The following is an 11,182-nucleotide window of genomic DNA, read 5'->3' as shown; positions in this document are numbered from 1 at the left end:
AACAGCCAGTCCTTGATGGTCCAGGACTTTATCCTCCTAACTGCCACAAGGACCATGTGCTGCAGCCCCACAAGGACCCTAGTACACAGACTTATCCATCAGTAACGACTCGTATTTTTGTCACATAGTAATTCCACCCTTAATTAGATAATTAAGTACAATTTATTAAGCATCCTAAAAAAATACATTTCAGATTTCTTCAACAAGCATAACCACTCAAATATATATTTATATTCACACATCTCAAACAGTATAGTTGTACAGTTATATTACAAATCTTTGGAAACAAAAAAAATATAGGGAGACCAGACTATGCTAAGCTATACAACAATGCCACATCAAACTTAGACCAACAAAAAAATATCTCTGAGTCAACCAGGACAGCAAGACACATTTGAGATACACATTTGACCACCACCATCACGTGCATAATATGTATATCAGTAGTCAATTGACCAACAGTTGGTCTAGGCATGGGCTGCAACTCCTAGCCAATAGAAAGGCTCCACAAAGGCAACACGGTAAAGAAGGGATGGGCAGCCATACCAGCCAAGGAAGAGGGTTTTCTGATATTAAAAGGAGAGAGAGCAGAGCAAGCCATTGCCAAGACTTCACACGTCGTCTCCATTCTTCCCCAAAAAGCCAAACCAGCAACTTGTCTTCCTCCCACTGTCTTAGTCTTTCTATCTGCAACCAACAAAGATCCAAGAACAATAAGTAGAGATGGTGACCTGAGAAATCATAGTAGATCAAAGGAGGAAGGCTAGAACAAGAAGTTAGCCAACTAGACTGGGATCTGGAAGTAGGAGCAGCACTAGAAGAAACAGCAGAGAAGGCAAAAGAAGAAAGGTGAGTTCTTCTGTCATTCCTTTAGCACTCACACTCACAAAGAAGCCCAACCCAGATGCACCCACAATATTCCTCACTAGTTCTTCACAGATGCACACAAAAGCTAAATCATTCCAGTAGTATCAACTATCACAGATCTTAAAATCAACAGTACAAGAAAGCATGGATAGTGCCTTAAGCAAGTATAATAAAAGGAGACAAGATATTGTACAACATTAGTACACCCACATCTTGCACAAGAGAAATTGGTTCAGTACACACACATGCACATGAGACTAGATTAATTTACTAAATCTGAGTACTTGAGCATAAAAAAATAGGGAGAGGAACAAGCGCATCACTAACCTGCACTTATGCTCGATATGCTCCATGGCTATGCCTTTGAACTCTGATCTGCAACACCCAGCGCACCGCGGCCGCCAACGCCGGGAGCTTCGATCTGGAGCAGCGAAATCAAAGCCCGATAAGAGCCTCACCTGCAAGTCAAATCTGAGAGGGGATTAGAGAGTTTGGGGCTGAATCCTGAAAAAAAAAATAGGGATTTGGATCAGGGGAGAGAGAGAGGGTGGAAGGTCCGGCAGCGGCGGAGCAGCATGTTTCCCCGTCACCGGCGGCATGGCCGGTCTGGCTAGTTTAGGAGCAGAGGAATAGGAGGGAGAGAAGACATGTACGTGTGTTCTGTTCTTGGTGGACTAGTACTGGTGTGTGTTGTGTTCGGTGGAGGACTAGTACAGGAGAGAGAGACTTGGAAATTGAGAAAGGGAGAGGGCACGTGTAGAATTGTGGTCTAGTAATTATCAGGTGCACATCTAATAATTATCTATTCTAAATCCACCTACTAATGCAAGCTTAGTAAAAAGAATACTAGGTAATAAAAGAAATAATAATGTTTGACTGTAGGATGACCACACTTCACCGACGTATATTTTTATTTCCCTCGTATTCACTCGACTTAGTCTCGAAATATATATATTTGCCGAACCGCAGGAAGCGAGTACAGTCCAAAGAAGGAGGCGCTACAAAAGCAAATCGAGTCCGGGTCTGAGTACGACAACTCACGCAAGCTCTTCTTGATCATGCTGACTAGAACTATTTTCAAAAAAAAATCTCTGATGTATCTTATCGTTGACTCCGCCTATGTTGTCTCAACATAACCGGTCCCAAGCCCGGGTAAAGGAGGAGGGTTGTGATAGGCTTGGCGAGCCAACGTAAAAACTCAGCCACCCTTATGGAGATGAAACCCAAAAATTTTCGTTGGGGCGTAACCCTCTCAGCGACGCGCCACATCGGAACCCGGTGTGGTGGAAAATGGGCAAGGGCCGGGCCGTCACCCCCCAAGTGGCGCGCCGTATCTTGATCCAGATACGGTGGCAAGTGAGCGAGGATCAGGTCGTCGCATCCTTAGTGGCGCGCTACATCGGCGCCCGGATGTAGTGGAAAATGAGCAAGGGTCTTCGCATTTGACTCGACGAGTGCGAAGGGTAAGGAAGCTAGCCGAGCCTAGGAGGATTTGCTTAGGTAGCTGGAACGTAGGGTCTCTGACAGGGAAGCTTCGGGAGCTAGTTGATGCAGCAGTGAGGAGAGGTGTTGATATCCTTTGCGTCCAAGAAACCAAATGGAGAGGACAGAAGGCGAAGGAGGTGGAGGATACCGGCTTCAAGCTGTGGTACACGGGGACGGCTGCAAACAGAAATGGCGTAGGCATCTTGATCAACAAGAGCCTCAAGTATGGACTGGTAGACGTCAGGAGACGTGGGGACCGGATTATCCTGGTCAAGCTGGTAGCTGAGGACTTGGTTCTCAATGTTATCAGCGCATATGCCCCGCAAGTAGGCCACAATGAGAACACCAAGAGGGAGTTCTGGGAAGGCTTGGAAGACATGGTTAGGAGTGTACCGATTGGTGAGAAGCTCTTCATAGGAGGAGACCTCAATGGCCACGTGGGTACATCTAACACAGGTTTTGAAGGGGCGCATGGGGGCTTTGGCTATGGCATCAGGAATCAAGAAGGAGAAGATGTCTTAAGCTTTGCTCTAGCCTACAACATGATTGTAGCTAACACCCTCTTTAGAAAGAGAGAATCACATCTGGTGACTTTTAGTAGTGGCCAACACTCTAGCCAGATTGATTTCATCCTCTCGAGAAGAGAAGATAGGCGTGCGTGCCTAGACTGTAAGGTGATACCTGGGAAGAGTGTTGTACCCCAGCATAAGCTGGTGGTTGTTGACTTCCGCTTTTGGATTCGTGTCCAGCGGAATAAGCGTGCCAAGGTCGCTAGAACGAAGTGGTGGAAGCTCAAGGGGGAGGTAGCTCAGGTGTTCAAGGAGAGGGTATTTAAGGAGGGCCCTTGGGAGGAAGGAGGGGATGCGGACAATGTGTGGATGAAGATGGCGACTTGCATTCGTAAGGTGGCCTCGGAGGAGTTTGGAGTGTCCAGGGGAAGGAGAAGGGAAGATAAGGATACCTGGTGGTGGAATGATGATGTCCAGAAGGCGCTTAAAGAGAAGAAAGATTGCTTCAGACGCCTATACCTGGATAGGAGTGCAGACAACATAGAGAAGTACAAGATGGCGAAGAAGGCCGCAAAGCGAGCTGTTGGTGAAGCAAGGGGTCGGGCATATGAGGACCTCTACCAACGGTTAGGCACGAAGGAAGGTGAAAGGGACATCTATAAGATGGCTAAGATCCGGGAGAGGAAGACGAGGGATATTGGCCAAGTCAAATGCATCAAGGACGGAGCAGGCCAACTCTTGGTGAAGGACGAAGAGATTAAGCATAGATGGCGGGAGTACTTCGACAAGCTGTTCAATGGGGAGAATGAGAGTTCTACCATTGAACTGAATGACTCCTTTGATGAGACCAGCATGCGTTTTGTGCGGCGCATCCAGGAGTCTGAGGTGAAGGAGACTTTAAAAAGGATGAAAGGAGGCAAGGCGATGGGCCCTGATTGTATCCCCATTGAGGTGTGGAAAGGTCTCGGGGACATAGCGATAGTATGGCTAACCAAGCTTTTCAACCTCATTTTTCGGGCAAACAAGGTGCCAGAAGAATGGAGACGGAGTATATTAGTACCAATCTTCAAGAACAAGGGGGATGTTCAGAGTTGTACTAACTACCGTGGAATTAAGCTGATGAGCCATACAATGAAGCTATGGGAGAGAGTCATTGAGCACCGCTTAAGAAGAATGACAAGCGTGACCAAAAATCAGTTTGGTTTCATGCCTGGGAGGTCGACCATGGAAGCCATTTTCTTGGTACGACAACTTATGGAGAGATATAGGGAGCATAAGGACTTGCATATGGTGTTTATTGACTTGGAGAAGGCCTATGATAAGATACCGCGGAATGTCATGTGGTGGGCCTTAAAGAAACACAAAGTCCCAGCAAAGTACATTACCCTCATCAAGGACATGTACAATAATGTTGTGACAAGTGTTCGAACAAGTGATGTCGACACCGATGACTTCCCGATTAAGATAGGACTGCATCAGGGGTCAGCTTTGAGCCCTTATCTTTTTGCATTGGTGATGGATGAGGTCACAAGGGGTATACAAGGAGATATCCCATGGTGTATGCTCTTTGCGGATGATGTGGTGCTAGTTGACGATAGTCGGACGGGGGTAAATAGGAAGTTAGAGTTATGGAGACAAACATTGGAATCGAAAGGGTTTAGGCTTAGTAGAACTAAAACCGAGTACATGATGTGCGGTTTCAGTACTACTAGCTGTGAGGAGGAGGAGGTTAGCCTTGATGGCCAGGTGGTACCTCAGAAGGACACCTTTCGGTATTTGGGGTCAATGTTGCAGGAGGATGGGGGTATTGATGAAGATGTGAACCATCGAATCAAAGCCGGATGGATGAAGTGGCGCCAAGCTTCTGGCATTCTCTGTGACAAGAGAGTGCCACAAAAGCTAAAAGGCAAGTTCTACAGGACGGCGGTTCGACCCGCAATGTTGTATGGCGCGGAGTGTTGGCCGACTAAAAGGCGACATGTTCAACAGTTAGGTGTGGCGGAGATGCGTATGTTGAGATGGATGTGTGGCCACACGAGGAAGGATCGAGTCCGGAATGATGATATACGAGATAGAGTTGGGGTAGCACCAATTGAGGAGAAGCTTGTCCAACATTGTTTGAGATGGTTTGGGCATATTCAGCACAGGCCTCCAGAAGCTCCAGTGCATAGCGGACGGCTAAAGCGTGCGGAGAATGTTAAGAGAGGGCGGGGTCGACCGATTTTGACATGGGAGGAGTCCGTTAAGAGAGACCTGAAGGATTGGAGTATCGACAAAGAGCTAGCTATGGACAGGGGTGCGTGGAAGCTTGCTATCCATGTGCCAGAGCCATGAGTTGGTTGCGAGATCTTATGGGTTTCACCTCTAGCCTACCCCAACTTGTTTGGGACTAAAGGCTTTGTTGTTGTTGTTGTTGTTGTATCTTATCATTGGCTTGCATAAAATGTTTTTGAGATAAGTTGTGTGGAGTGAGTGTTGGCAAATAGTTGGGTTAGCTGATGGAGCAGCTAATCCATTTTTTTATAATTATTTGGTGGGTAGAGGGTGCCCGGAATGGATATACTAGAAGGTGGGGCCCTCTACATATGGCTATGATATTAATATTAAATAACTTTCACTCGTTTTATGCGTCGTACAACCATATCAACCATGGTCTCGTCTATGACGGGTTGAGCCCAATACCATCAAGTTATTATACTCTCCACATGGGTAAGTAGTAGTAGGATGAGCGATGAGTCCCAAGCTAATGCCGGATGGGTGCATTAGCAAGCGCTATATATTAAGCGTTGGTGGAGTGCGGGTTCCGAAACCCGACACAACAGCTAGTGACACTAGCTGGGTGGAGATATAATATACACAATGGGAAAAAGCTTAGGTTCTAACCATGTCTCGCATCTAAGGAAATGCATATGGCAATTATGGTTTCGAGCTCTATGGGTAAAGTGATACAAACTCTGCAGAGTTAAAGAAAAACATGAATTCATGCCAGTCTCTTGGATTGGAGACTACGAGGACCTATTAGTGGTCTATCTCGCAATACGAGTGTTTGATAGCTTTTATAAATTGAAATGAACTTCCGCAACAAATGTTTATTTTGAAAGATGTTGAGTTGAGGTAGGACTTGTTGATTTATATTGAGCTATCATGAGTGTTGCATTTTGCTTTTTGAGCTTGCTGAGTACAAAGTACTCACTCTTGCTATTAATCATCTTTTTCATAGAGCAAAGCTTGTATGAGAATCCTACTGCACCAAGTGAGGAGAGCAATGGTGATGGCTACAACTACACAGGGGACCTAGACGTGGATCCATCTAGTGCTATGTACGATCTGGATGCCACATATGGGGGTTGGGATGAATAAGTAACTATGACCTAGCTATGTAATCCAGGAACTATTTTATCATCATCTATCTGGTACTTCTAGTTGGAACTCCGGTGTTAGGAGATGTAATAATTTGGCGAACATGTGAGAAGCCTACTTGAGACTTTTAGCCCTGCGTGGCATGGTATTGTAATATAAAGGACCATCTATAACTATTTCCCTGCTGCATATCTCTGACATGGATTATTATTTGACAAAACAATATTTTGTCAAGAAATAATCCAAGGACTAGTGTCATTATCTATAATAATAATGACATGGGTCTTCACAGGTGGTATCAGAGCCATGGTTTCGAGGGCCACGCAGATAGTTAGAGACGGTTGTAATAGTTTAGGTTGAACCCATACTTGCTATATTGCACCACTAATTAATTCCACCTCACCAAACGTACCACCTACACCACCCCAGCCATTACCTAAACATATAGCTGAACTAGAACCAGCCCTACAGCCAAATATAGAGCAGCAACAGCTACACCACTTCCCTATTCCACGACTACACCAACCTGACTTTATCCACCCACACATGAGTGTCAGCTCGAGGGAGTACAAGGAGGCTGCTACCTATGCAAGGGTACTTGGGCTTGGCGCGAGTGGCAGCGACGGAAGTAATGGAAGTGGCAGCGGTCTATGTTTTAAAGGCGACGCCTTGCTTTAAGGCGCTGGGGGGGCGCTTCGGCGCCTAGGCGACGCCTAGGCGCCTAAAGCGGACGCCTAGGCGCCTAAAGCGCAAAGCGCTGGGGGGGCGCCTCGATGCCTAGGCGTCGCCTAGGCGTCGCCTTACGGACGCCTTTAAAACATAGGCAGCGGTAGCAACAATGGCGTGGCAGCGGTAGCAACAATGGCAGTGGTAGCGGCATCGCTTAATCAAGTTCCAATCTGCCAGACTCTTAGGCGTGGGACACCTTGGCCATAGACTAGTCTTTTGGGATCAGCGGTAGTTAGTGTAGTGGCAGCCTGAACATGTGGGTTTATGTAAGGTATGTGTGAACTGGAAGGCAGAGTTTGTCCCCTATGTACTAGTAGGATCTGAACCCTAGTTGTAATGCAGTTATGCCCTTAATTAAGACTTATGTGACGTATTGGTTGTAATATAAGTGCTTGTTCTGTAGTATATAACTTATGTGCATTAGGAGGCTCGTAGTACCTTACTATTGTGTGCTTTAGTGAGTAAGACAGAGGAGGACATAATCCTACGAGACAGAAGTAATAGGTTTGCCATTGTCCTATGAGAGACACATGAGTAATTAGAGTTGTATCATTCTGGTTAGTAAGAGGCAATTGCCAGCAGGATTGCACTCCATGTCTGGTTACTACAAATTAAGGATAGCATGCTATTTATTGATATCACTTGCACTTCTGCTTGCTGATTGAATCAATAATCATGCAAATAAGTAACCAACAAAAAAAATGCAGGATGAATAACAATGGTTTGAGTGAGCAAGACCTTATCTTTCGTTTGGGATCAAGCGCCCATGATCAGCATGGGGGTACTCCAGCTTCAGAAGATCAAAGTGTTCTACCTAGACCGGTGCAACTTCCAAGCAACCCAAAAGTTGGCAATGCTGGAACTTCTGGACTTATGGGTGAAGAAGGCAATCTGGGAGATGTCCTTAAGTTCATGGAGAATTCTCGAAGGGAGTCCCAAGATAACGAGAACCGCTTGCTCGAAGCGATACTGACAAGACTAGTTCCTGGAGGAGCACACCTACCCGGTGTGGGAGTTAGCTTGGGAGAATTTTTGAAAACCCAGCCACCCACATTCTCCAAGGCGGTGGATCCACTAGAGGCGGATGGCTGGCTATTAGAAGTAGAACATAATCTAGAAACCGTAGGGTGCTCAAATGAAGAGAAGGTGAGATATGCATCGCACCAGTTAACCGGACCAGCAGCAGCTTGGTGGAGAAATTTCAGCCTTAACCGAGCAAATAATCAGCCTATCACATGGGAGGACTTCAAGAAGAATTTCTGTCAAACCCATATTCCAAAGGGAAAGATGGATATCAAAAAGAGGGAGTTTCGCAATCTAACTCAAGGTAGCAAGAGGATAAACGACTACCTAAACCAATTTAATGATTTGGCAAGGTATGCTCCAGATGATGTGAACACAGAAGCCAAGAAGGTGGAAAAGTTTATGGAGGGGCTACATCCATTCCTGAAAATGCACCTCTCAATTCACGGGATCACCCAGTTTCAAGACCTTGTCAACAAGGCCTTCGTACTGAAGAATGAACATGCCAACCTAAGTGAAGAGAGAAGGAAGAAAGCTAGGGTAGATCCACACCCCATGATGCAGCACCCACGTCTTATGATGCATGGACCAGTGCGTCCTCATATGCCACCACCACGGCCTAGATTCCCTACTCAGCCAACCTTTGTTCCTAAATGTGGGAAGTGTGGAAAGGGTCATGCTACTCGTGATTGTATGACCGGTATAGGACTTTGCTTCAATTGTGGGAGACCAGGACACCACAAGCTCAATTGCACCTCTCCTCCCGCAAATCCTACAAGGCCACCTATGCAGCAGACTCAAGTGCATCGTCCACCAGCTGGGCGAGGACAAGGCGGACCTATGAGCTATGCAGCAAGAGGAGTTGGGCATGGAGGACAAGTAGGAGGACAGCCAAGGCTGAATTATATGGCTGCAGAGCAACTAGAAGAAGCTACAGATGTTGTCATCGGTAAACTACTCATTCCTCCTTCAGTTGGTACAATTCTTTTTGATACCGGTGCCGCTCACTTGTTTATTTCTCAAGATTTCGTGAATAAGAATGGATTAACATGCACACCGTTGGAAAAAGCTTTAGGAGTTAACTCACCTGGAGGGAAGATTACAGTAGAGGCAATGTGCAGAAATCAACCAATAACAATCCAGAACACCAATTTTTTAGCAAACCTGCATGTCATAGAGATGTCAGGGTTAGAAATAATCCTTGGGATGGATTGCTTGGCTGCTAATGGAGTGATAGTAGATTATGAACATAAAGGTGTGTATAAAAGTATTACCAATGAGAGGGGTTCGACGCTTTGGAATCAAAGGGAAGCTAAGTCCTAGATATGTTGGGCCCTTTAAAATTTTAGAGGAGGGGAAATCTGCTTATAAGTTGGAATTACGACAACACCTATCAAGGATTCATGGTATCTTCCACATATCTCAACCTAGGAAATGCAACAAGCCACCACCACAAGTGTCACACTTGGAAATTGAATTGCAACCAGGCCCGACCTATGAAGAACGACCATTGAAGATACTACAAGTTGAAAACTGCAAGCTCAGGACAAGAACAATTCGATTCTTCAAGGTTTAATTAAAGGGCCACTCAGTCTGTGAGGCAATGTGGGAGAAGGAGAAAGACCTACGAGCGACCTACTCAAATCTTTTCATGTAGGTTTTGATTTCGAGGACGAAATCTTTTTCTAAGGAGGGTAGGATGTAACGACCCGTATTTTTGTCATATAGTAATTCCACCCTTAATTAGATAATTAAGTACAATTTATTAAGCATCCTAAAAAAATACATTTCAGATTTCTTCAACAAGCATAACCACTCAAATATATATTTATATTCACACATCTCAAACAGTACAGTTGTACAGTTATATTACAAATCTTTGGAAACAAAAAAATATATAGGGAGACCAGACTATGCTAAGCTATACAACAATGCCACACCAAACTTAGACCAACAAAAAAATATCTCTGGGTCAACCAAGACAGCAAGACACATTTGAGATACACATTTGACCACCACCATCACGTGCATAATATGTATATCAGTAGTCAATTGACCAACAGTTGGTCTAGGCATGGGCTGCAACTCCTAGCCAATAGAAAGGCTCCACAAAGGCAACACGGTAAAGAAGGGATGGGCAGCCATACCAGCCAAGGAAGAGGGTTTTCTGATATTAAAAGGAGAGAGAGCAGAGCAAGCCATTGCCAAGACTTCACACGTCGTCTCCATTCTTCCCCAAAAAGCCAAACCAGCAACTTGTCTTCCTCCCACTGTCTTAGTCTTTCTATCTGCAACCAACAAAGATCCAAGAACAATAAGTAGAGATGGTGACCTGAGAAATCATAGTAGATCGAAGGAGGAAGGCTAGAACAAGAACTTAGCCAACTGGACTGGGATCTGGAAGTAGGAGCAACACTAGAAGAAACAGCAGAGAAGGCAAAAGAAGAAAGGTGAGTTCTTCTGTCATTCCTATAGCACTCACACTCACAAAGAAGCCCAACCCAGATGCACCCACAATATTCCTCACTAGTTCTTCACGGATGCACACAAAAGCTAAATCATTCCAGTAGTATCAACTATCACAGATCTTAAAATCAACAGTACAAGAAAGCATGGATAGTGCCTTAAGCAAGTATAATAAAAGGAGACAAGATATTGTACAACATTAGTACACCCACATCTTGCACGAGAGGAATTGGTTCAGTACACACACATGCACATGAGACTAAATTAATTTACTAAATCTGAGTACTTGAGCATAAAAAAATAGGGAGAGGAACAAGCGCGTCACTAACCTGCACTTATGCTTGATATGCTCCATGGCTATGCCTTTGAACTCTGATCTGCAACACCCAGCGCACCGCGGCCGCCAACGCCGGGAGCTTCGATCTGGAGCAGCGAAATCAAAGCCCAATAAGAGCCTCACCTGCAAGTCAAATCTGAGAGGGGATTAGAGAGTTTGGGGCTGAATCCTGAAAAAAATAGGGATTTGGATCAGGGGAGAGAGAGAGGGTGGAAGGTCCGGCAGCGGCGGAGCAGCATGTTTCCCCGTCACCGGCGGCATGGCCGGTCTGGCTAGTTCAGGAGTAGAGGAATAGGAGGGAGAGAAGACATGTACATGTGTTCTGTTCTTGGTGGACTAGTACTCGTGAGGAGGGGGCGTCGTGGGGAGAGTGGGGTGTGGGTGCGGGGAGTGCGGGAGGGGCGGC

General features: G+C 45.6%; 1 protein-coding gene and 1 long non-coding RNA gene across 3 annotated transcripts; one reads left to right on the top strand and one right to left on the bottom strand.

The window, feature by feature from the left end:
• Positions 1-209: 209 nt before the first annotated feature.
• LOC123158138 (uncharacterized) lies at positions 210-11,182 on the bottom strand. The gene is made up of 6 exons (XR_006479268.1): positions 11,092-11,182; positions 10,769-10,912; positions 10,121-10,261; positions 9,061-9,137; positions 1,195-1,338; positions 210-687 (listed from the first exon to the last, which is right to left on the bottom strand). It is a non-coding gene; the product is annotated as an uncharacterized lncRNA (long non-coding RNA).
• Positions 591-10,125, top strand: LOC123158137 (uncharacterized). Of its 2 annotated transcripts, XM_044576248.1 has the most exons (3): positions 610-849; positions 1,837-1,894; positions 6,082-10,125. In XM_044576248.1, exon 3 carries the CDS (start codon positions 7,626-7,628, stop codon positions 9,294-9,296), a length of 1,671 nt encoding a protein of 556 aa, XP_044432183.1. In that variant the 5' UTR covers positions 610-849; positions 1,837-1,894; positions 6,082-7,625; the 3' UTR covers positions 9,297-10,125. The 2 variants fall into 2 exon arrangements, with proteins under 2 accessions (XP_044432182.1, XP_044432183.1); XM_044576247.1 differs by lacking the exon at positions 1,837-1,894 and having other exon boundaries at positions 591-849.

Source organism: Triticum aestivum, chromosome 7B, assembly GCF_018294505.1.
Source record: "Triticum aestivum cultivar Chinese Spring chromosome 7B, IWGSC CS RefSeq v2.1, whole genome shotgun sequence".
NCBI lineage: Eukaryota > Viridiplantae > Streptophyta > Magnoliopsida > Poales > Poaceae > Triticum > Triticum aestivum.
Note: the sequence above shows the minus strand (reverse complement) of the source record. Positions and strands in the feature narration are given on the sequence as shown.

Excerpts from the sequence above, each read along its gene's own strand:
- LOC123158137 (XM_044576247.1), top strand. The coding sequence starts at position 7,626 with ATGCAAATAAGTAACCAACAAAAAAAATGCAGGATGAATAACAATGGT.